Source organism: Leuciscus leuciscus, assembly GCF_965113295.1.
Source record: "Leuciscus leuciscus genome assembly, chromosome: 19".
NCBI lineage: Eukaryota > Metazoa > Chordata > Actinopteri > Cypriniformes > Leuciscidae > Leuciscus > Leuciscus leuciscus.
In genome coordinates this window covers 37,097,003-37,124,253 of record NC_138743.1, presented here as the reverse complement: position 1 = coordinate 37,124,253, position 27,251 = coordinate 37,097,003, and the positions used below count along the sequence as shown (strand labels likewise).

General features: G+C 39.6%; 1 protein-coding gene across 8 annotated transcripts in view; it reads right to left on the bottom strand.

Moving 5' to 3' along the window:
- Window positions 1-27,251, bottom strand: part of lama2 (laminin, alpha 2) — a 253,413-nt gene that overhangs the window by 43,096 nt on the left and 183,066 nt on the right. For all 8 annotated transcript variants that reach the window (XM_082147801.1, XM_082147798.1, XM_082147796.1 and 5 more), the window contains 10 exons: window positions 23,931-24,073; window positions 23,116-23,214; window positions 21,729-21,840; window positions 10,196-10,358; window positions 6,123-6,333; window positions 5,928-6,044; window positions 5,698-5,858; window positions 2,953-3,091; window positions 2,116-2,218; window positions 1,893-2,009 (listed from right to left, as the gene is read on the bottom strand). In XM_082147801.1, coding sequence (XP_082003927.1) covers window positions 1,893-2,009; window positions 2,116-2,218; window positions 2,953-3,091; window positions 5,698-5,858; window positions 5,928-6,044; window positions 6,123-6,333; window positions 10,196-10,358; window positions 21,729-21,840; window positions 23,116-23,214; window positions 23,931-24,073 — 1,365 coding nt within the window. The remainder of the gene's footprint in view (window positions 1-1,892; window positions 2,010-2,115; window positions 2,219-2,952; window positions 3,092-5,697; window positions 5,859-5,927; window positions 6,045-6,122; window positions 6,334-10,195; window positions 10,359-21,728; window positions 21,841-23,115; window positions 23,215-23,930; window positions 24,074-27,251) is intronic.

Below are 27,251 nucleotides of genomic sequence, written 5' to 3'. Positions count from 1 at the left end.
AACAGACAAACAGCTGATCCGATTTCCTCCACAGGGCAGCTCTGTGGATCTCTGAAAGGAGGAGGGCAGAAGGCATGCAAAATGATGGGCCTGGTTTAGGGTAAAGAAATGCCTTGACCATCCCCGTTGCCGGTTAGGCCTGAGGATCTCCTACTCTTTTAAGAGAGTTTTAGAATAAAACATAGAAACAACCCAACAGATCAGACAGAAACAGCATCAGGAGATAATTAAAATGCCAGGGAATAAAAATAAGTTTTCAATTTAGATTTAAAAATAGCAATTGAAGGTGCAAGGCAGATGTCCAGAGGCAATTGGTTCCATAGACGTGGGGCGGCAACAGCAAAAATCTCCCTTAGAATTTAGACGGGAGCGAGGGATAGATAAAAGGGCCCTGTCTGCAGATCTTAAAGATCTAGTGTGTGCAAGAGGAGTAAGAAGATCTCTAATATATAAGGGAGCTTGATCATGAAGAGCTTTAAAAACAAACAACTGAATTTTAAACTGAATTCTAAAATGGATCGGGAGCCAATGAAGCGAGGCTAAAATTGGGGTGACATGATCGTATTTCTTTGTCCCGGTCAACAGCCTTGCAGCTGCATTTTGGACCATCTGGAGCCGAGCAAGTGATGACTGAGGAAGACCCAAGTACAAGGAATTACAGTAATCCAGGCGAGAAGTAATAAAAGCATGAATGACCTTCTCCAAATCATAGAATGACAAAAATTATTTTAGTTTGATTAGTGGACGTGAACGCAGACCCCCATGGTGATTTAAATAAGAGACCACCGACCTGTTGTCTGACCGGACCAGCATATGATGGTCTCTTAGGTCTGGGATGAAGTGCTTCAGTGCCATGAAGACCACCATCATCTCAAGGCAATTTATGTGCCACAAAAATGATGACTCCTCCACAGACCCTGAGCTGAGCGGCCTTCCATTACCGCTCTCCAGACAGTGAAAAAGGTGTCTGTTGCGAGAGTGACTCGATGACAGTGACACATTTAACTTAGACACATCGCAAATTCCTCTTCCCCTGCCTCGATGCTCACCACATCTGCCTTCTCAGAGCTAGATAGCTGGAGCACCGGGCTCTCTCCCCGGGAGGAAGAAGCTTTATGTGATATAGTGACTGCACAATATCGGTACAGACAACAAAAAATAAGACACAGTTTGGCATAGAGTGCTTGCTGAGGCACAGAAGCTAACGCCGGTCAGACCGGATGTGCTTTTATCCTTTCCTGGTCGTGACGTCACCCGCCCGTGACGTTCACTCTCGCCATTGGACTAGTTGACAAACGTGCTTCAGACGCAATCACGCAGGGGCGTTCCCAAAGCGGCATCGACGCAGCGCAAGTTCCCTCGAAAGCGAACTGTATATTCCCTTCCCTTAAAGTAACCCTAGCCCTAAACCTACACATCACAGAAAATTTTACATTACATTTTCAAAAATCATCACTTAGTATGATTTATAAGCTGTTTTCCTTATAGGGACCAAAAAAATGTCCCCAGAAGGAGAAGGATTTCAGATTTTGCCATCTTTGAGGTGACATTTTTTCCACATTATGTAGGGTTTACCACACACACACACACACACACACTGCTCTCAGTGATAACCTCGTCCTGATAGCACCTGTATCCAGTGTGTGACACACACAAACACACACCTCTCTGTAACCATAGGAACAGAAAACATCAAACCCTATGAAGGTTTAAGGTGCTAGATTCAATGTTTTCAGCAGTCAAGCTGGTGAGGACGACCCTGACACACACACACACACACACACACACACACACACACACACACACACACACACACACACACACACACACACACACACACACACACACACACACACACACACACACACACACACACACACACACACACACACCATGAGGGATGGCGTTGAGCTTCTCCATTGTGTCGTTCAGGCCTTTCTGCAAGTCTTTGTTCTTATTGTTGGCTTTTTTCAGTCTGGACTGAAGAGCCCCCAGATTGTCTCCATTTTCTGAAAAAAAGAAATAAAAAAGTGACATGGCAAAAATGCTGCTCTGGCTTCTTGGGAACATTAGTGAGAATCTGCAGGACAGTATTAATCTCCTAGTGATGTTCACCTTTCACGTCATTCTGCAGCTCTTTGGCCTCGTTCCACAGGCGGTGGCTCTTCTGCACTGAGGCCTTGGCTTGATCTTTCAGAGATCCTTTGGGTCCTGAGGCCTACAGACAGAACATTTTAAAACATTTGTGTTTTAAAATTAATATTCTATTCTATTTCCAACATGAAACATAACACAAAAGCCAGTCATTCATCTGAATGTGATACGATTAGTGTGTGCTTGTCATGCAGAGAAATGGAAAGTGCCACTGAAAGCTCATTTTTAATATTGTCGTTTTTGACAGTCTTGTGTGAAGCACCGTTGTTCAGTTTTGACCTTTGGCCTCCTGTTTCTGTGAGGGAGGGTGAACGACAGGAGAGAGGGATGATGATAATGGAAGAACAGGGGGAAAGCTTTGATCTCTGAAGCAGGACAAATAGAAATGAATTGAACAGCTTTAATGCACTCAGTGAAACTCTGATCCAAACCTAGTGATTTCTAGACACTACAGACACAGTGTCGCTTATACGACCAAACATGTATCCTTGGTGGATGAGGATTGGTGTATTCAGTGTCTGACTCGTGTGGATCGTTTATAGCAGTTTAACGAGATTGTTTATGTTTTTTTTTTTTTACTCTAGCATCACCAGACACTCCCTATGTTCCCAAATGTTTGCTATTGGTTGGGATATAAACTGTTGCAATATGGAAAAGAGCTGCAAAAAGACTCTCCAAAATGAGTGTAAGTAAAAAAAAAAACAGCATTTTAATTTGCTGCCGCCCACGCAGAGCATTTCCCATCAGCCACTGGTGTAGAGACTCATGATGAGTGTGTGTGTGTGTGTGTTTCCTCACCAGCTGTTGAGCCTCAACGCTGGTCTTCTTCGCCAGTTTGGCCACCTTATCGGCCTCGTCGATGTAGTTCTTGATGTTGGTGTACGCTTTGAAAGCAGCGGTGGCGTTGAAGGACAGGTTCTTTGCCTCAGCTAGAATACTACAGAAAACACAAGCACGGGTTAAGATCGGTGAAAACAACAACCACCTAGGCTTGCATGTTTCCTGACACTTTCATATCATAGTGAACGTGAGTGATGATAAAAGGTTAATGTTCTATTGCGTTTGAAAATAACGTAACACCTACAAAACCTACACTAAACCTGACCAATAGTGTTAACGAAAGCAAACATGAGATAAAAGCTCATCTGCTGAAGCAAACATGTCATTTTAGATTGTTCTTTTCTCATGACTGGTGTTTCACAGACTCATTAATTTCCAGGGGATTTTTTAATATTTTTTTTTACCTTGCTAGGGGCAATTTTCATAATTACCTTATGAAATGTAAAGGTGGCATACATGTATTTACACAACAATTGCATTATGTTGTGTAATGTAAATATTACGGTGGCCCAGTAGTTCACAACACAACGAAAATGAGCCACAACACAACAGGAATGCTCCCGACCACTAGAGGGCTCTCGGAGCGCGATAAAGTTAGTTTTCCATGTCACTGATTCAAAAAAATTGAACAACACCACTATTAGTTTTAATAGTATGTAGCTGACCATTGTATATCGACATTTATTCATTCAAAATCACCTACGTGCATTATAGCTGGATATTTATACTCTAGAATGCTTTGACGCGCTACCACAGCGCAAGGGAATGTCCGCCAATCCTTTCAAGTTGTTAAAACGTATAATTTGTATTAATTAAAATTACTTTTAGCATTCAAAAACGGACATGTCCCAAATCCAAAGCTTGGTTGTATTGGTAGTAGACTGACTGACTACAGCTGACTTTTTCTCCAATACCTCCCATCATTACAGTAAACAATTACTTTTTTAGGAAATTTCTGTAATATAATAAACTTTTTTTTTTTTTCTTGTATCATGTTTCAAAGGTTGTAGTTCCTAATAACCAGACTGACTTACAACAGGTGAAATTGTGCCAATAGCTCCCTATATGCACAGTACACAATTAGTTTTTTATAAAAACATTAGGCCTATACTGTAATTCAACTAAAGGTTGTTTTTTTTTTTCATGTCCCAAAGCTTGTGGTTCCTAGTGACCAGACTGACTTATTACAGGTGAAATTGTGCCAATACCTTCCTGTAATTCTGCAATTCACCAAATGGTTTTTATTTAAATTATCAAATTATATTATAATAAATTATACGTTTTAACCACTTGGTGGAATTGCCAGACGTTCCCTTAGGGATCACGCGCATGCGCATTCTCCAGCATAAATACGCAGCTATAATTCATGTAGGTGATTTTGAAGTATATTTTATGCTGATATGGTTACATACTGTTAAAACTAATCATGGTATTGATATATTAAGACTGCCGACTCTATAGAACAATGGCAAGGAAAACTAGTTTTACCGCGCTCCGAGAGCCCTCTAGTGGTCGGGAGCATTTCCGTTGTGTTGTGGCTCATTTTCGTTGTGTTGTGCACTACTGGGCCACCGTAAAATATATTCACAAAGTATATAAATTATGAAAAGTAAAAAAACCGATATATATATATATATAACTGAAATTCATAACAGGGTAGGGCTGCAATTTTATTACAACATTCATTATTGTCGATTATTGCCCTTGATATTGTAATGATTATTACTGTTGATTAATAAAATACATTAAAAAAAACATTTTGTTGACAAAAGCAGCTTGATAAAACAAGCTAAGAGAAATTAATTAGTTTATTGCTTTCTATTGTTTAAATAGTTTTTTTTTTTTTTTTATCATTTAATTCGTAATAAATTCAGTTTAATTTTGCAGTGGCATTTTTTGCCTGCATATCTTGAATTAGTTTTTTCATTTTTCCAGAAGACCGTTAATATCCAACCCTGTGACAGTACTGTGCAAGAAGACGGCAGAGGTGATCGTGCCTTTTCTGTTATCGGCCCTAAACTATGGAATAATCTCCCGCTTCATTTCAGAACTGCCCCAACTTCATCTATCTTTAAATCTACTCTTAAGACTTTTTTTTTTTTTTTGCCATTTAATATGTCTTGACTTGCTGTTTTATGATTTTACTTTCATGCATTCCACCTAATTTGCAGCTTGTGTTTTATTGTTTCTAATTATTGTTGTTTTGTGTTTTTTACTATTGTTTTCCTTTTGTACTTGAACAGCACTTTATTAAAACCAATTAATTCAGATTAATAAAAACTTATTTTCTTGAGGTTTCTTACAATACAATACAATGTTTATTTTTAAAGCACACTTTAAAAACAACCAAACACAATTTGGTTTTTTAAATTGTGCTTTAAAAATAAGCATTGTATTGTATTGTAAGAAGCCTCAAGAAAATAAGTTTTTATTAATCTGTCCCTGCAATCAAAATTTGTGTCGTTACCAGTTTGTTTGTTTTTTTACTGACACTGCAAAACCGCAGTACACACACACGCACGCACACACACACACACACACACACACAAACACGCGCACAAACACATGTTTGTTTTGCTATAGTTGTGAGGACATTCCATAGGCATAATGGTTTTTATACTGTACAAACTGTATATTCTATCCCCCTACACTAACCCGACCCCTAAACCCACCCGTCTCACACTCACACACACACACACACACCTGTCGAGTATGGCAGCGGACTCGTTGAGCTGGCCGGCGTGATCCTCCGCTCTCATCAGCAGATCCGGGACAGAGTCGTCCAGACCGCGACCCAACTGCGCCACCTTAAAGTCCAGCTTATCATGCAGCGGTCCCAGCTCCTTATCCATCTCCTCCAGCTCCTACACACACCAGCCGGTTAGACCTCACATCACTCGTGCTTGTGTAACATTGTTTGGCATGACACTGACCTCTTTGCCCTGGTTGATGCTGTCGGACAGAGCGTTAGCTTCGTCCAGCATCTTCTCTCCTTCCGCCAAAATCCCCTCCATTTCCTTTTTCTTTTTCCCGGCCACCTCCCTCTTTCCCTGCACGAACACAGCGAACCGCTTTAGACTCTAGACACGGAGCGTTTCATAAGTTTGTGTGTTTGTGTGTCTGCGCACCTGCAGGCGGTCGAGGTTCAGCTGGTTGGTATTAGCCAGACCTTCTGCTTGTTTGGTTTTGTTGTGCGCGTCCCTCAGCAGATCCTGAGCTTCCTCCAGTTTCTGCCTGTAATCACCCATCTTATCACTGACCTCCTTCTTCAGGTCCTCTGTGGCCTGGTGTGGATCTCCAAACAATCGCTTCACTCGAGCCAGAAGAGCCTCAGCGGCCCTATAAAGATAGAGAACCAGAGCGCGTTTCATTCCCTCCTTATCTGTCACTCATGACTCAAGAAACCTTTAAATCTCCAGACAGAATGACCGGCTACACTGCTGTTCAAACGTTATGGGTGTTTTAGAAATAAATGTATACTTTTAATTGATCATAAGTGACAATAAAGACATTTATAATGTTATAAATGTTTTCTATTTCAAATAAATGCTGATTTCTTGAACTTTCTGTTCATCAAAGAATCCTGAAAAGTGTATCATGCTTTTTCCACAAAAATATTAAGCTGTTTTCAGCAAGAAAAGTCTGGAAAAATACAGACAATTCAGCTTTGATCACAGGAATGAATTACACTCTACAATATATGAAGAGTTCAGATGCAAAATCTTCTAAGTGCCATCTGACATTTTCTTCTAGAATTATCATTTTTATCAAGCTTGCATATTTAAGTTAAATAATTTCACTTAAATGATAATGCAAATTACCTATTAATTATCATTTAAGTGAATATATAAAAATGATCATTCTAGAAGAAAATTTCAGATGGCACTTAGAAGATTTTGCATCTAAACTCTTCATATATTAACACAGAACACAGCTATTTTAAAAATTGTAATACTATTTCACAATATTATTGTTTTGCCCTGTATTTTTGATCAAATAAATAATTTTCACTTTGTTCCACAGAAAAAAGCAAAAAAAAGAAGCAAGTAATTCAGTTTTGGAATGACATGTGGGTGAATAAATGATGACAATGTGTTGATCTGCTACAATCCTGAATGAAGATGTCACAATCAGAGCTGAATATTGCCGTTTTGGGACAAATGTTGTCTTGTGCAAGGTGAGAGGAGATCCCTGAGGAGACAGGAGACATTAAACCAGTGTCCCTGCAGGAGCGCGACACACCAGAACACAAGCTGAAGCCCTTCAACTGGTTTAATCTGGACTCATTCCCACTGTCCCACTAGGTGTCTCTCTCTGTTCTCTCATAGCCGTACACACACAGAGGAATCCATTAAAGAAGTAATTTGATTAGGCTAGAATAATATTCCTCCCCTGCCCAACCGCAGGCAATTTTTAATTAGTTCATTAAGATTTTACATAAGAAAGAGAAACTTTCTTCATTTGAGCTGTGATCCAATGAACCACAAAATACGACTGAGAAACATAATGCCACCAACACAATAATTCCAACCTGTGAGCTTGAGCGGCGTCCTCGTCCTCATCCTCATCCTCATCCGCAGCCGTTCGGCTGGATTTGCTCTTTATGTAAGAGGTTTGTTGTGGTATTTGAACTGAGTAATATTCATATGATCTTTACATACGAATAGAACGCTTGCAACAAATCACAATGCTGTTTGGTGTGAGAGCTTAATATTCACAACCTCAATACTGTATGATTTTTACATTATTGCAAAAAAATGTACGTAGAGTTGTGACATCATATATATATTGGCAGGTAACGTTTTTATGAATTTCAACAATGCATGAACGTGAACAAGCGTGAACGACGCTCGAGACAGTTGATGGGCCAGCGCTTCATCGTCACAAAAGTTTAAGCCTTGACAAGAAGACGTGAAAGTGAGCTCACTGGGATGGTAATGGATATGGCATTGGTAATGCACTTGGTCTTGGTGGAATAGATCCGCTGCTGCCGATACATTCACAGACATTACTGTGAGCCTGTAAGACACGCTGCTGCACATGTCACAGACCTGATTTAAAGCAACACTATGGAGCTTTTCCTCTGCGGTCCCCCTACAGGTTGGAAGCTGAATTGTCCATTACCGCTGTCGTAAATCACTGAGCCTACCGTCGCACCCACGCCCACTGTTTATCCAGCACCGGCTTTGGAATGAACGATGTCCACAGACAAGGTAGAGTATGATGCATGATTTTATGAAAGTATGATGTATTGCGACATCAGAAACGAAGAAAAACTAAATAATGACTATTGTAACGCTTGCCGTAAAGCAAGTCAAATTTGTAGTTTTCTTATGTCTCATTAGAACTACAGAAACGCGACCCGATCTGGCATAGTCAGAGGTAGACTTAGCCGATCCGGTCTTACATAGTGTGGTTATAGCAGATAAAGGACCGCAAAGCGGAGGCAGGAGTGCCTCACCCTGTCACGACTTGATGAACCACTGAAATGATTTTGGAAACATTATTTTAAGGTAAAAAATGTTACATAGTGTTGCTTTAACCCCGTAGCAGATCTATACAGGAGGAGCTGGGGAAGAGGGAGGGCTTCTGAGAGAGCACTGCACTGCTAACAGCAACACACCGGTGTTTGTCTGAATGTTGAGCCGCAGCTGATGCAACAACAACCAATCAGCTGTGCTATGTAGATAATGATGTGTTGTTTATATATGTTACAGTGAGTATCTTAGTAAACATAGTCACTTATGTCTTAACTGAACATAAACTGTTGAGAAATAAAAAAGGACGTGTAACAGTATACTGGATCCATGCATTAGCTCTTAAAGTGACAGCAGACTAATATTCCTGCTGCCGTCTGTGTCATTAATGTTCAACAACAAAGGACAAAGAAAAGAAATTACTCACTGCTCTTGACTGAATAAATGTTATAACTTTAATAAATTATTAATCTATGTTTCATGGCTGGTGCATTTTCTTAAGTCTGGTTCAGTGTTTGCTGTAAGCTAGTCCTGCTGCGCGCTATCAGAGTTCCTCTGAACCCTTCCACCTCCCCAGCTCCCCAGCTCCACCTCCCCAGCTCCACCTCCCCAGCTCCACCTGCCCAGCTTCACCTGCCCAGCTCCACCTCCCCAGCTCCACCTGCCCAGCTCCACCTGCCCAGCTTCACCTGCCCAGCTCCACCTCCCCAGCTCCACCTGCCCAGCTCCACCTGCCCAGCTCAACCTCCCCAGCTCCACCTGCCCAGCTCCACCTGCCCAGCTCCACCTGCCCAGCTCCACCTGCCCAGTTCCACCTCCCCAGCTCCACCTGCCCAGCTCCACCTGCCCAGCTCCACCTGCCCAGTTCCACCTCCCCAGCTCCACCTGCCCATCTCCACCTGCCCAGCTCCACCTGCCCAGCTCAACCTCCCCAGCTCCACCTGCCCAGTTCCACCTCCCCAGCTCCACCTGCCCAGCTCCACCTGCCCAGCTCCACCTGTCCAGCTCAACCTCCCCAGCTCCACCTGCCCAGCTCAACCTCCCCAGCTCCACCTGCCCAGCTCAACCTCCCCAGCTCCACCTGCCCAGCTCAACCTCCCCAGCTCCACCTGCCCAGCTCCTCCTCCCCAGCTCCACCTGCCCAGCTCAACCTCCCCAGCTCCACCTGCCCAGCTCCACCTGTCCAGCTCCACCTGCCCAGCTCAACCTCCCCAGCTCCACCTGCCCAGCTCAACCTCCCCAGCTCCACCTGCCCAGCTCAACCTCCCCAGCTCCACCTGCCCAGCTCCTCCTCCCCAGCTCCACCTGCCCATCTCCACCTGCCCAGCTCCACCTGCCCATCTCCACCTGCCCATCTCCACCTGCCCAGCTCAACCTCCCCAGCTCCACCTGCCCAGTTCCACCTCCCCAGCTCCACCTGCCCAGCTCCACCTGCCCAGCTCAACCTCCCCAGCTCCACCTGCCCAGCTCCACCTGCCCAGCTCCACCTGCCTAGATCATATTTGCTTAACAGCAGCAGCAACGAAGTCCGGCAAGACCAAATACATTAACATTGCCATATTCAGTAACATGCCAAAACTATTCTGAGTGTTGTCATGATTATTATTTATATATATATATACAGGAAGTAAAATAAATCTGCAGCAATGTTGCAAAGGAAGGTGTTGGTGGCAGGGAAGCTTATTGCCACCCCATCTGTGTGTGTGTGTGTGTGTGTGTTTTACCCCAGTTCTTCATCAGCGATGTTTTTCTTGCCGGAGAGCTGTCGTTTGCGTAGTTCTGCGAGCATGGCTTGAATTTCATCGTTCATCTCGTTCACACTCTTCTCAGGAGCGCCTTCCCTCACGCCCAGAGTCGCGTTCAGCTCACGTGCTTTGTCCCGTAAAGCTGGACAAACACACACACACACACACACACACACACACACGGGACATAACACCAGGGTTATTATATTTAACTAAACATAAAACCATAAAATCCTTTGTCACTTGAAAAGGAATACATATTAACTGAAATAAATGAAAATGTTAAAAAAAACATTAAAAAAAATAAGTGGCTATATGCAAGAATTTTCATGTTTTAAACACTTTTTGTGAACAGCTTGTAGCAACACTTACGAGACAAATACGTAAGTGAAGGACTCGGGCCGGTTTCCCCGGGAAAATCAATAGGATGTGACATACTCCCGAGAGCAGGGGCGGATTTAGTGATTTGGGGGCCCCAGGTAAAATATAGGAATGGGGCCCTATACATTTGCACACATTTACCTGGATCATCCTTGAGGTTCCTTTCTCTGTTGTGCTGCATGTTCAGTTCAGTGCAGTTACAGAACTTATGTGCTAACAGTATTAGCGTAGGTTGGACACTAGGGGCCCTATCTTGCACCCAGCGCAATTGACTTTGTACACGACGCATGTATCATTCCTATTTTGCACCCGCGCACAGCGGACTTCTCCCTCCAAAGACGCACGTCGGTAAATTAGGGAATGAACTTGCGCTCCCGGGGGCGGTTCAGCGAAAAGAGGAGGCGTGTTCCGGCGCAAACATTCCCTGGTGCTATTTTGCAGTTTCAGAAAACAATTCCGCCACTGACCAGGAGAAACCTAGTCTAAAGTCAGTGGCGCGTTGCGCATGTTATTCATAGGCTATTTTAAGGGCGCATGCTTGGCCATAATGTAGCGTGTGCACAACGCACATACACTTTGCTTATCTCATCTACACACAGACGCAGCAGTTCACATTTTTAGAAAACCATACATTATTACAAGGAAAAATATTAACACACGAGTGAAATCATTGTTGTGTCCATGAAGATGTGGAAGATGTGAAAAAATAGGCATAAATCTAGCTGAGCAGCGCGTTCAGTGGGGCGTCAGAACTGGGTTTCTGTGTGGAAAGTAACTGCGCATGCGTCCTCTACAGAAAACGAGCGCAAAACAATACAAATATAATACGCAATAAACAATATCACACGAGTAAAGAGCGCAATACACTCAGTATTTAGTTATTGCTTCAGATGTATGATATTTTCATTTGCTACAAGCCGGATACACAAGAAGCAGATGTAACGTCGTTGTAACGAACACATCAGCAACCGCTTGCACGTATATATATCTTGTATATATAAAAAGTGTTTTTAGGGGTCCTTGGCTTTTGGGGGCCATATATGTTTGCCTGCCTTTGTCTAATGGTAAGTCTACCTCTGCCCAAGAGCCTCTCTTCCGTTCAATGACACATGAAACAAATGCTTATTTAATATTCAGGATAATGCTGAAAGAGTAATTCTGGACTGTAATTGTCTCATATATATTTCATGATATAGTTAAACAATATCACACGAGTAAAGAGGGCAATATCACATGAGTGCTGCTGTTTTGTCCTGACAATATGTGATATTGATTTAATACTACAGTTCAATAAATAAGAAGTTAGTATTATCTTATATTTTAGACACAATATTGTCTGTTTTTGATACATTTTTCAAATGAAAATATTAAATATATCGCCAGAGCAGAATTGTTAATGCGTCTCTAAGGTTTTGAGTGAATGAATCGGGTGAACCAATGATTCACTGTCCCACAGATAAATAGAGCCATTACCTTCATTCCCGCATGAATCAGCCATTTAAAATAATCGAATGACTCAATGACAGTCATGTGCTGCCACCTACTGTTTTAGTTTTTTATTACAGTTTTCTACAATCGCTATGACAATTTTTTCAATACTTTTAACAAATTTCCTAAACTCTTAACGCACCAACACACCTACAACACACAACTGGCAAAACAGTTAATTTCATGCTCAAAATCACACATTGTAAACTAAACTCCAACACTAATGTTCAAAATACAATAATACACTAGCAACAACACACTGTCTACCAAAACACTTCAAATGTCTCAAAATCAAATAATTTTTACTAACATATGTTCTCATCCAACAGGAAGATTTACTGTAGTCAATCATAGCACAATGTCCATAAAACACTAACATCAGATGGAATTACAGAAACTGCATTATGTTATATGTGTCAGGTCTGCCCTTATACAACAGACAGTATATTGTATTACAGTTTTTTACGATTGCTATGACAGATTTTTCAATACTTTTAACAATTTTCCAAAACTCTTAACACAGTTAGCACTACATCCGTCTGTGTAAGCTATACTATTAACACATTTCTTGTTGCTTTAACACAAAATGCATACAATTAACACAAATTTAAAATGCCTGAACTTCTTTTACACACAAGCTCAAACAAGACCAAAACAATGGATTTTTACTGCCAAATTTCCCAATGCTTTAACACTGTATGTCAGAACAGATAACACCATGTTCTAAACCTAACCTTACAGGCTAAAGTCAAGGTGAACAGCTGCTTATATTGTGAATTGAAACACAAATATATCCCCTGTATTTTATTCCATTGCTACTGAGAAACAGCTGATTGAAGTTATGCAAATATGGGACAATGTGGCATTCCACCATTCCCGTCACAGCCTGGTTTGACGCCCATCAGAGGATGATGTCCATTTTCCTTGCCCCTTACTTCCCTTTCCTCAACCCCATTGAGGAGTTTTCTCAGCCTGGAGATGAAGAAAGGTTTTTGACCATCATCCACAGGACCAAATGTCCCTCCTGTATGCAAAAGATGCTGCATACCAAGACATCACAGCTGAACACTTCCAGGGGTGGATAAGGCATGCCAAAAGATTCTTCCCACGATGCCTTGCCAGGAAAGATATCAGGTGTGATGTGGATGAGAACGTGGACAAATGCAGAAGACCGGGCAGATTAGAAGATGGCCTTTTCTGTTTGTATATTTAGTATTTTCACATACAGTAATAATGTAAATGGCAGCTATATTGCATATTTTGTTATCTTGCAGAAATGTCCTGTTGCAAATAAAGCCGTTACTGCAGCAATTCTGTCTCTGAGTTTAGGAAACTTGTTAAATGTATTGAAAAAACTGTCATTGCGATTGTAAAAAACTGTATTGATCATAGATTGTGTTTTGCACTGCAGTTTCTTTTGAAGTCTCTCTACATTTTTTGTTTTGTTGAGTTTAGGCTTTTGCTGCAGAAATTCAATAATAAAAGACCCATCTCAGAGTGCTTTATAGATGTACGGTTACAGTATACCATATGGTCACGCGAGTGAAAGAACCTCAACACCTGAGTGTGTTTCCTAGATGGGAATCAGCTGTGATTTATATATTTGCATAATTCAATCAGCTGTTTCTCAGGAACAATAGAATAAAATACAGGGGATATATTTGTGTTTCAGTTCACAGTATGTTCACCTTGACTTTAGCCTGTAAGGTTAGGTTTAGAACATGGTGTTATCTGTTCTGACATACAGGGTTAAAGCATTGGGAAATTTGGCAGTAAAAATCTATTGTTTTGGTCTTGTTTGAGCTTGTGTGTAAAAGAAGTTCAAGCATTTTAAATTAGTGTTAATTGTATGCATTTTGTGTTAAAGCAACAAGAAATGTGTTAATAGTATAGCTTACACAGACGGATGTAGTGCTAACTGTGTTAAGAGTTTTGGAAAATTGTTAAAAAGGATTGAAAAATCTGTCATAGCAATCGTAAAAAACTGTAAGAGTATTATTTCTTTTTTTTTTTCTTTTTTTTTTTATATTAATAAAAAACTCATTAAAGGTATAGTTCACCCACAAATGAAAATTATTTAAAATCATTTAGTCCCCCTCTTGGCCATCGAAGCCTACTTTTTGTAATGCATTTGATGCTTTTCTCATTTAACACAATATTGACTTTAAATCATCTTTTTGGGTAATTTCTCAGCCAAATTTGATGTCACAATTAATTTGCGATTAATTCGATTAATTAATCGTGACATCGTGTAATTAATTAGATTACAAAATCGAATCGCTTGACAGCCCAAATATACAGCAAACAACTTTGCCACACACTTCTTTTCACTTCCTTTTCACAGCAGGTTGATTTAAAGAAACTCAAATTAAACTGAGCACAGTTAATGTTCTTTAATCAAATTAAATTAGATTCAGGAATAAAAAAAAACTCAATCAAACAGGAGGGAAATAAAAAGAGCAAGCAAGCAAGCTTCTCTGCATATTTCTAATTTAAATAAAAATCATTAAATTGAGATGAAAATGAGCTATAATGACATGCGTTTCTGAAATTCCTCGAGAGTTGAAACGTAAACAGTCGATAGACTACAAAGAGCGCAGTCTATACCTGCCAAGCGAGCCGAGCTGGAAATAATTGCACAGTGAGTTTCAAACGCAGCTCGGGTCTTTGGGGTGGACAGAATCATTTGATTCCTACTCGTTTAGCGTGCGAGAGAAGATGAGAGACGAGGCGGTTTACTGGAGCAGGGAGCTCATGCACAGAATGGATAATGAAGCTCTTCTTCTCCGCACTGACTGATGTCTGCTCTCCTCCACTTCTGCTTTTTGGCCAGTTGTCAAAATCCAGAGGACCAAAGTGCAATCTGCTGACTTTAAGTGCCAAACACGTATCCACGAAAATAGATTAACCACTTTTTTTTGTATTTATGTCTTTAATCTGCATGTATTGGGTGGACTGAGAGTGTCCATCTGTATGAGCGTCTGATGTTTAGATGTCCAGAGACAACACCATCTGTTGAGAAAACTCCTCTCAGGTATGAACTACATTTGCATTATACTGATAGGCGTTCGGAGAAATAATCGATTCACTGAAGCATTATGATGTGATCCGTCCACAAACGTTCATCAATTTATATACACTACCGTTCAGAAGTTTGGGGTCGGTAAGATTTTTAATGTTTTTAAAAGAAGTCTCTTCTGCTCACCAAGGCTGTGTTTATTTGATTAAAAAATACAAACAAAAACTGTAATATTGTGAAATATTATTACAATGTAAATCATCTGTTTTCTATGTGAATATACAGTAAAGTGTAATTTATTCCTGTGATCAAAGCTGCATTTTCAGCATCATTACTCCAGTCTTCAGTGTCACATGATCCTTCACAAATCACTCTAATATGATGATTTGATGATCAAGAAACAATTATGATTATTATCAAAGTTGAAAACAGTTTTTTACATTTTTATTTCATGATTCTATGATGAATAGAAAGTTCAAAAGAACAGCATTTATCTGAAATCTAAAGCTTTTGTAAAATTAAACACGACCGTTCAAAAGTTTGGGGTCAGTAAGAATTGTATTTTTATTTTTGGGGGAAATAAATAAAATAAATCAATACTTTTATTCATCAAGGATGAGTTAAACTGATCAAAAGTGACAGTAAAGACATTTATAATGTTAGAAAATATTCTATTTTAAATAAATGCTGTTCTTTTGAACTTTCTATTCATCAAAGAATTCTGAAAAAAAATTGTACACGACTGTCTTCAACATTGATAATAATAATGAATGTTTCTTGATCATCAAATCATATTAGAATGATTTCTGAAGGATCATGTGACACTGAAGACTGGAGTAATGATGCTGAACATTAAGCTTTTACAAAATTACAGTTTAAAATATATTAAAATAGAAAACAGTCATTTTAAATTGTCATAATATTTCACAATATTACTGTTTTAAAAATAAATAAATTTTTTTATCAAATAAATGCAGCCTTGGTGAGCAGAAGAGACTTCTCTTAAAAACATTAAAAAATTCTTACTGACCCCAAACTTCTGACCGGTAGTGTATACGCAACTGAAAAACTGCATGCATGCAATCCTAGGAAATCCACCTGTGCTGAGCAAACAAACATGAAGAAGCCTTCAGAAACATGAACGGCTGGAGACATCAAAACAGAATGTGTTCTGACTGACAAAGATGCTCTGGAAAACGGTTGCTCTGATGTGGAAATATATTTACACAGAACCAAAGCTGCCTCTGATACTACACTATTATAGATGCTTATACAACATTAACTGGCAGATCAGAGCAGAAACGCTGTGGTTTGTAGCTTTTATTGAGGTCTCAAGAGACGTTTTTAAAAGTTTAACATCTTTCCACCTGAAACAGCATATTAGAGAAAACACAGCGCTCGTGGAGGAAGACACTGAAAAATGAGATGCATCAAGACTCATTTTGGAATGATCACATGAGTTCCTATATCTAATCATGATGTGGCTCAATTATTTTAACTTATTTCATAATTGATGAACGTTGCAACATTGACACTGCTATTGAACTTAATAAAATCAACATTGATTCAATTCTGAACTAAATCAATGTTAAAACTAAATTGAGCTATTGTCTTTTTTAACTGATATTTCACTGCATTTTTCAACATTAAAACAGTTATTTTTCTGTTTATTACTGTGAAGCTGCTGTGAAACGTGCACTGCAAAAAAAAACAAAAAAAAAAACAAATATATATATATATATTGCTTAGCATTTTTGTCCTGTTTTCCATTGAAAATGATTAAATCAAGTTAATTTTTCTGAAGAAGCAAAATAACTTCACATATTAAGTTTTGTTTTCTGAAGAAAATAATTGAAATCAAGTGAGTTTGTGTTTAAAACCAGGAAAAAATATCTGTCAACGGGGTGAGAAAAATTTATATCTCTGACCTAATTGGCAGATTTTTTATCTTGTTTAAAACATAAACTTTTCCAGTTAACAAGACTGAAAAATATCTGAAGTAATTTTGCTTCTCGGGTACATTTGTCTTGATTTAAGAATGTTTAGATATTAGGAGTAGAAAACAAGACTAAAATACAGAGTAAGAAAATTGCCTTCAAATCAAGTCACATTTTTTAGCACTTCATACAATACGTATAAAGTGCTAAAAAATGTGACTTGACTTGAAGGATCCACCTATTACTACTACTACTATTACTATTACTACTACTAATACACACACACACACACACACACACACACACACACACACACACACTCACACACACACACACACACACACACACACACACACACACACACACACACAGTCAATTGCTGGAGTATCTGTTTAAGTGGTTATTTTTCTGGTAATTAATTTTGTCTCTTTTAATTAAGACATCACATAGTGTTAGCTGAACCTTCATTAACTATACCAGCTTCTCATTTAATACCATGTACGATGATACAAACACACTCAACCTCAGGGTATCAGGGCCTCTCTCTCTCTCTCTCTCTCTGTCTGTGTGTGTGTGTCTCTCTCTCTCTCTCTCTGGTTGGTCACAGTAGTGTTCGTTCGGCGTCGAGAATGAACGGTGCTGTGGTGTTAATTGTTAATTTTAGACAAAATTGAAAAAAGTGATCAGTTGAAAAGGGGATAGTCCTCAATGATAGCTTGATCAAGGTTTTCCCACTTGTTAGTCCAGCGAGAAAGGTTTTGCTTTCCAATGTGCCTGCGTTTATCAGTGACGAAGCGCTGCAACGTGAATCATCTCGATATGAACAGTTGGTTTCTGCGATTAAGAACATTTCCTTAGGCTGCAAATCCCCGTTGTTGAAACACGTTGTGTCTTTCCGCAGACAAGTATATATGATTTTGAGGAGTGATATTGATGAACTGAATATTGGTTTTTAAATTCAAAGTTGATAGCTTTGATTATGTAATTTTTGTAACAACAACGGAGAGCATGACATGTTTGGATGCGGGAAAGTGGGGCACTTGGTACGCGCCTGTCCAGACAAAAATGTGTCAAATGGTACAGAAGATGAAAGTGCGTCTCAAAGTCATAATGAAGGTCAGAGCGTGGAAAGAGAAAGTGAAGTTGGTGAGGTTTCGGATTTGAGTGTGGACAATGAAGAACCAGGAAGTAGTAGAGTGAAGAGTCGTGAGAAACGGATTCAAAAAGATGATGAGATAATGGATATTGAGCTTGATGAGATGGTGGGTGAATTACTCAGAGGACGAAGCAGTATTTAAAGTGCCATCAGTGAAAAGGAAGTGTAATCTGGGTGAGATTGAAACTACATCAAAGAAAAAGGGGTTGCAAGGGCTTGTTGAAAGGGGTCTCAACAAGATGAGACCATTACCAAAAGCCAAAAGTTCTGGGGAGGTGTTGAATGCAAGTGAATTTGTCTGGCTCAGAAAGTGAGCAAGAATTTTCTGAAGTTCAGGTTGAGGAAGAGGTGAGACAAGACTATAGTGGTCACAGTTTGGAAAGAATGAAACATTTCCTCCAGCGTACAAAAAGGAACGAGGAATGTTGAGGTTATAGACTATTTTCCTGATCTTTCCTTATTTATTGACTCGGTAAAAAGTTTAATGAAACAAAATTGAAACAGGTTGTCTGTCAAATCCTGAGGTGTATCGTCTAAAAAAGATTGTACAAAAAGTGCGGCGTCCTCAAGCACTGAATAATGATGTCACAAGAATAACGGCGTGATACGGACCTGGCTTTTTTCATCCCTCATAATTTTAAAATCTGAATGTAAATGGGGCGAGGGATGCATGCAAAAGAGCGCAGATTTATGAGTTAATGAAACAAAAAAATATAGATGTGATGTTTTTGCAAGAAACTCACAGTACAAAGGAAAATGAATTGGAATGGATGAAAGAGTGGGAAGGAAGTATTGTTCTGAGTCATAAGACTGCTCTCAGTGTTTGTTTTCAAAGACTTGTCTACCAATATCGTACGATGTTATAGAAGTAATACAAGGCAGATTAATTAAGATAACAGCAAAGTTTGAAAATGTTACAGTGGAATTGATGAATGTCTATGCGCCTGTAAAATCAATGGAAAGAACGTTGTTTCTTGAAACTTTGTGTGATAGAGTAAAACAATGTAATACAGAAAGTTTTTTAGTGCTGGGTGGAGATTTTAATTGTAGTAATGATTTACACAGAATCACACTGAGCCTCATATGGCTTCGAGAAGTAAATTACTACATATGATTAAAACTTGTCAACTCTGTGATGTGTGGAGAATTTTTCATTGTAATGAAAGACAGTATACATGGGCTCATGTGAAAGAAAACTGCATTTCATCAGCAAGATTGGATCTTTTTATTGCTTTAAACATCAGAAACAATGTTTTACATCTTGTGATATTTGTCCTGTTGGTTTCTCTGACCACTCAATGGTAGTTGCATGTGTTTTTATTAATTCTGTTAAATATAAGAGTGCCTACTGGCATTTTAATAGTGCTTTACTTGAAGATGCTCACTTTTGTAAATGTTTTTCCTTCTTTTGGTTGGGATGGAAATCTAAAAAGTCTTCTTTTACATCAAAACAACAGTGGTGGGAGATTGGGAAGGTGCAAATACAAAAACTCTGTAATCAGCACACTTTTAATGTTACTATGGTTCAGTCCATAAGAAGTCTAGAGAATGATATCGCTGAACTTCAGGCTTTAAATGGAGAAATCAAAACCAATTGCGGGCTCTTAAAGGAATAAAAGCAGTCTTAGCAGATCTATTAGACACAAGGTCTCAGTTGGTTAGATCCAGATTTCAGAGTCTTTTTGAAATGGATGCCCCGTCCAAGCTCTTCTTCAGTTTAGAAAGGAGAAATGGCCAAAGAAAAAGTGTTCAGTGTTTACGGTCAGAAGATGGAAACGTTTTCTGAGGTTTCTGACATTCGAAAATGGGCTGTGGGTGTTTATAAGGAGCTGTATCCCAACAGTGTTGTGGATAATTTGTGTCCGATCTACCAAAAGTAAATGAAGATTCATATGCAGAACTGATATGTCCCTTAAACATAGACAAACTTTTTAATGCTTTGCAGAGTATGAAGAATGGTAAAGCACCAGGATTGGATGGGTTGCCTGTTGATTTTTAAAAGGCATATTGGCAATTGTCGACTAGTAATTTCCTAATACTTAGTTCTGAAAAAAACAGAGATTCTAATTATTGGACAAAAAACGTCATCACGTAATAACCTAGAATACTGTCTAACACTTGATGGCTGCTCTGTCAAGTCTTCATCGTCGGTTAGGAACCTGGGTGTGCTCTTTGATACCAATCTTTCATTTGAAAGTCACGTGTCTAGTATCTGTAAAACCACATTTTTCCATCTTTAAATTATATCTAAATTACGTCATATGCTCTCATTGACAAATGCGGAACAATTAGTTCATGCGTTCATGACATTAAGGCTAGATTATTGTAATGCTATTATGGGTGGTTGCCCTGCACGCTTAATAAACAAACTACAGCTGGTCCAAAACGCAGCTGCTCAAGTTCTCACCAGAACCAGGAAGTATGACCATATTAGCCTTGTTCTGTCAACACTGCATTGGCTCCCTATTAAACATCGTATACATTTTAAAATATTGCTGATTACTTACAAAGCACTAAATGATTTAGCTCCGCAGTACTTGAGCGAGCTCTTAACGCATTATAGTCCTTCACGTCTATTGCGATCTCAAAATACAGTCCAGTTGATAATACCTAGAATATCAAAATGGACTGCTGTCTTCCTCACATTCCTAACATAACCAATTCTTCAAGGCTTGCACCTTGGAATCTATTACAGGGTTAGCGTTCTCGAGCCTCCAGGCACTGTTGTTGTGCGGATGAGCGGGCCAGAACACTTTGAGTGTTTCCTGTAAGAAATGGTGTCGTGTCAGCGGCCCCAAGTTAATAACTAAAGATCTTTGCAACGGAAGTGAATCAATCAATCAAAACTAACTTTAGCTGGACAATAACTTTATTCTAGAGCTGCTGTAAAGCCTAAACAATCTCTGTTACTGTAATTTCCTATCATCACTGTAAAGCTGCTGTGAAACAATCTATATGGTTAAAAGCGCTATATAAATGAAGGTGACTTGACTTAAAAGCAAGAATAAAACATGATTTTAATTTTTATTCTCATATGAAAAAATTGGAAAACTTTGAGGAGGTGTGGAGTGTACAAAGACTGTTGTGCTGGGTTGAAAATGACACATTGCACTTTGTTGAAGAATTTGAGTAGGCCTAACTCTATGTGATTTCTTGTAAATGTAGTTTTTTTGGCTTTGGTTTTTTGATATTGTGTAGTTAATAAAGGTGTGTTAAAAGAAAATCTCTCTATCTCACACAACACAACACACACACACACACACACACTCTCACACACACACACACACACACACACACACACACACACACACACACACACACACACACACACACACACACACACACACACACACACACACACACACACACACACACACACACACACACACACACACACACACACACACACACCTCTGCTACCATCATCCTGATCCCATCAAAACCTCTCCCAGCAACCCTTGATTTCAGTTTCTGGAGTGTTAGCTGGACCAATCAAATGTGTCTTCTTAGCAGTTTCTCATTTGTCGTTACCTTCGGCAGCCAGGAGTGTGTTCCTAACGTAAAGCTCCAGGTCCTCTGCTACTTTGCGGCTCCTCTCAGCATCAGCTGCCGTCTGCTCCCCATCAGCAGACACTTTAGTCGCCTGCATGGAAAGAGGAAGAAAAAATAACTTTTATATAGCCTCAGATCAGCCTCACATGATCTACCGCAGCTGTGTGAAGAAGAAACAAACACACAAGCAACCGACCTCAGTAACACCACACGGAGGAGGAAAACAACAAGACACATTAGATCTGACATCTCTGGGGCCAACATGGACAAAAACTAAAAGAAATGCTGCTAAACTACAATATTTCTAGTTTGGCAAAGAGTGTTTGGAAGGTCAAGGTTACACAAACCCAAAAGGAAGAAGAAGAGCGCAAAAGTCTTCCTATTTAACTGGCTCTTGAACTTCTGTTATTTAAAAAGGCTGCTTTAGAACTGAAATATATAGACTTTATCAAGGACTACTATTGAAGATGCAGACGCTTCTATACAGAAGACGCTGAAAGGTTCCCTTCAGCACAAATGAGCAGAACTGATGCAACACTTCAGACTTCAACAAGTTAATGTTCTGGCTCTCTTTCATGTTCAGAAACAAACCAACAAGGTCGGAGTCTTACAGGAGTGATTCAGGCGGTGTGTAAAGGACAGTTTAACCAATCACAGCAGATTTACACAGAAACCAATGGTGCACAGCAGCAGAAAAACATGCCGGTAGTTTTCCTCTAGAACCATAAAGGAATATGTCGAATGGAATGGACAATAAAATGTGTGGAATTAAAAAGCATGAGTATAAAATATAAAATTAAAATTCATTTCAATATTTAGAAAAAGTTATATCTACAGAGATGAGTGTAAAAGAAACGCTCCACAGCAGCGGTAACTAGTTTACTGTCATTTAATGCCAAGGTAATGAAACACAGAAATGTTATAAATGTACATTCATTTTGAACATTTCAAAAGCTTGTGAAAAGGGTCCATGTCCCTTTTATGTTACTATGAAATAAGTAAGACATAATGGTGAAGGATACTTTCTGTGCCACTAATGGCACCTAGTGCAATTACAAAAATAGATTATTTTTGCAAATGCCCCTCCCCCAAAAATCACAGCTCTTGTGGGTGTTTGTGAAGGAATGTCTCAATAGGTAAAATTAGGCTACTTTCAATAAAAACTTAAATTGTTAATAAATAACAATATATTATATCACCGATAGCCTCGTGGGAAAGTGCCGACATGTAGCGATGTTGTGCTTCAGGAGACCCAAGTTCGAGTCCCGGCTTGTGGACCTTTCCCAATCCTGTTCTCTCTCTCTCTCTCTCTCTAACATCACAAAAGCGTACAGACCCTGAAGTTCACCGTGTGTTTGTAACTCACCCGGCTGAGCAGTTCGTCCATTTCGGTGACCAGACTGCCCAGGTTACTGTCGGCCAGCTGAAGCAGTCTCTCTGGCGCTCTCTGTGGGGAAAGCATGTGCTGCAAAGACAGGAGGACGAAAAATGATTATCATGAGCATATGACTGACAGGTGGAGTCGTGTCACCATGGAAACCAGGAGTTATGAATCATGTGATGAATAATTCCAGAAGAGCCATAAATGCTAAACATTTTATAATTTGTAAACAACTCAAATATAGATGCTAATTAGCACTAGATCAGTCTATTGATGTGATTAGAGTGTTTTTTTTGTTTTGTTTTTTAATGAAAAGCATCTGCTAAATGACAATGTAAATTAATCAAATCATTTTTAGGTTACTATTCTTTTCTTTTTTTCAGTGTAGAGAGCATTCAAACAATCAATGTTCCAGCAGAATAATTTTACAGACTTTTATGGGGTGTGTATCCATGTGTATGTTGTAAATATAATATATCTAAAAATTAGGACTGAATGTCAATTGATTATATCCATGATTGCAAACAGAGGAAAGTCCTAAAATGATGTTTTGTGTAAATCATTAAACAGACAATACAACAAGTGACAAGAAGTCAGTATATTGGTATTGTATTTCATATCATTCTATCACTGCCATAGTCAGCAGATTTCCTGTTTACAATTGAGTTTATTAATCTTTTTTCAATGCAATAATGCATCCATATATTAGTGCACTGCATTGACACTAAAAGTCATCGTGACTGTTGAATGCTCAGGATGGGTTTGGCTTTTTGAGCCCCTATGCAGCCCAACATGCTCACCTTCAGCTCCTCCGTCATGTTCTCGAATCGATACAGCACTTTATATGGCAGGGGGAGGGGAAGAGTGAGATTGACACTGCCAATCAAACGCAACAGGCGCTCCATGTCACGAATCAAGAGCCCTGCGCAGTCATCGTCACACGCTGAAACACAGAGACTAAGATCAACACATGACAACACATCAGACTCCAACAGTATCGCATTCACATAGACTCCCACAGGCAGAGTTCACACTACAAACTGTTCACACTGCATGCCGTGTCTCAAAAGGTCACACGAATAAGCCCCTCAGATAATCATATGCATGATCAAGGGTCAAGGTTCAAATGTTCCTTTGAGCCAATTATTTTATTTCAGCTAGTTGCCAAAGCAACATTTCTCATTTTCAATTAGTTTAACTTGATTTACTAAAATAACATTTTATGAAATAAAAAAAAAGAAAACTATATAGACATTAAACATAAAAAAAAAACAATAACTAATAAAAATGACAAAATGACAAAAACTTAAATAAAAATAAGAACAGATCATACAAAAATGGTTGTATATAAATAAGGTGCATGACAAAGAACTTGTAGCTCCTCCTTCTGGAAGCCGTGTCATCAAGCGAGTACACCTGAGGAACGAGGGAGGGGGCTTTGGAGGAGGACGTGGAGCTGGTGATGGGAAGGGAAAAGGAGGGGTTGGAGGAGACAGACACCATAGTGGAGCTTTGGCTGAAGGGCTGGGTGGAACCTGGGTGCCAATTGATAGAGGATCCGGCGGAGCAGATAGGCCGACGGGCCAGGGTGGAGACATGAGCCTGGAGGCCCGAGGTGAGCGGGGATTCAGCCTTACACAGAGGTGGAGGAGGGGAAGCTTAAGGTGGAGCTGAAGGAGGGAACGGAGACGTAATCCCGTCGCCACTATTGCTGGACCCCCTCTGACTCGGGCTCCGCTCGGCTCCTCAGCGAAAAACAACTGGTGCGTGCATCCACTTCCGTATTTAAACCCTCACTGCGGGGCGGAGCGTGGATGCAAAGCCCACACGCCAATGTGTGCACTGGCTCGTTTTATCAATACTCGAAGATGACAGGCTCCCTAAGCGTGATCCCAATCAGTTGGTACATCCGACTACGTCTGGAACGAGGGTTACATACGTAACCAAGACATTTTCCCTGGTGTCTCTGCGCGCGTAATAAGTGGGCGGGCAATATGCTAATGTTTCGTCTTGACGTCACAACGAAACGGCTTAGGACTCATTTGAAAAACGATTAATTTTATTGACTCAGAGTCGACTCTTACTTTTGAAAGACAATAACTTTATATACAGTGCATTTTCAGATTTAAAACTTTGCTGGATGTTTTCATTCACTTAGAGCTGTTACACACTACATGAAAGGTAATTAAAAAAAATCCATAATAGGGGCACTTTAATCCAAAAATAGCGAATACACAGGAGCAACAATAAATAAATTGAGATGAAATGAGATGAGAACAACCACTTAAACTCAAACGACACGGAACAATGAGCAAACAGAACTCAGGGTACAAACAGACAGGATAATTAACAGGAATAGTGTGAATTAACTAATGATCAGGAACACAGGCAAATTGAAAAAGAGCACAAAAAAAAAAAATACAAACAGTATCTCAATGATACTAAAATAACACTGCTTTCTATAGCAGGGATCTGTTAGTTTGAGCTCCACAACCAGCCCGTAACAGCAACACTCCCTCAGCCAATGGAGGGAGTTTACGGCAGGACTATCTGACCTGTTTGAACACATAGCCTAATGACTGTTTTCAAACAGGTTTCAGGAACACTCCCACCTGCTGTCAATCAATCAGACAGTCCTGCCCTAAAGTCCCTCCATTGGCTGAGAGAGTATTTGCAGTTACATTTTTTGACATTGGCCATATAGAAATTACACACTTGAGCACAAATACATGTACTGGAGTAATATTTGAGCAGGGCATTACTATCCAGCACTGTTTGTGAATATATAGGGTAGGGTTAATGTGTGTGAGTGTGTGTGTGTGAGAGTGTGTGTGTGATGGATAGGGTTAGTGTAAGGGGAGAGAATATAGAGTTTGCATAAAATCATTACGTCTATGGAATGTCCCCATTTAGATAGCTAAGTAAACATGAGTGTGTGTGTGTGTGTGTCTGTGAGTGTGTGTGCGTGTGTGTGTGCGTGTGCGTGTATGTGTGTGTGTGTGTGAGAGAGGGCACACGCAGTCTGAAAGGACAACCATGTTAACGGCCAAGGATGGACAGGTCCTGGGGCAAGAATGCTGTTAACGAATGTTATTGGCCTCTTTTGTCTTCCATCCTCTGCTATCACAACATCACTTGCACTCATCCAATATCCCTGCATAGTCTCCATTCACCTGCCGAGTCCCCGAGCACCTCTCTCTTTATGTCTCTCTCTCTCTCTCGATTAAACGTGAACGTGGTGGAAACTCCAGGGAGAAGGACTTCTGAAGCGTGAAATTTAACACAGAGTGTGAAACAGCTCCTGGCCGCCTATTATGAGTGTCTGACACGCCACAAGCGATAGTGGGAGGAAAAAAAGACACCAACAGGAGTGTGGCTATCGCTGCGGACAGAAAGCGCCACTCAATTTAACCTCCTGAAAAAATGGAGCTATTAAGATTTCTTGCGAGGAAGTCTTTTCACGCAAAACGCAGAGTGAGCAAAGGTGTGAGAAGACCTGAAAAGACGAACGCTGCACTGAGGAGAAAGCAAAATCTTATTTACGAATCCTTACAGCAGGATAGTGCCTCTCTATTAAAACATTATTTTTACTTGTTCCTCAGGTGTTTTTTACCCCCCCCCCCCCCCCATGTTTTTAAGTTACCTGATCAAATTTGTTTCAGTTTATTACACATCCCTTTAAACATTAAATTAAGAATGAACCTTTGAACCTGATACAGTATAATTCATGTGACACACAGAGATCAATACAATCATCATCATAATAATTATCATATTATATAATAGGGCTGTGAAACGATTAATCGCATCCAAAATAAAAGTTTGTGTTTACATAATATATGTGTGTGTATTGTGCATAATTATTTTGTATATATAAATACACACACATGCATGTATATATTTAAGAAAGAATTTGTTATTTATATATAAAATATTTATATATAATACAAATTATATATATATATATATATATATATATATATATATATATATATTAATCGATTAATCGTTTCACAGCCCTAATAATTATTATTTAAAATTTGATATGTTATACATTTAAATTGCAAATATAAAATAGACCAAGAAAGAAATACATTATTATTGCAACAATACTATTGTAT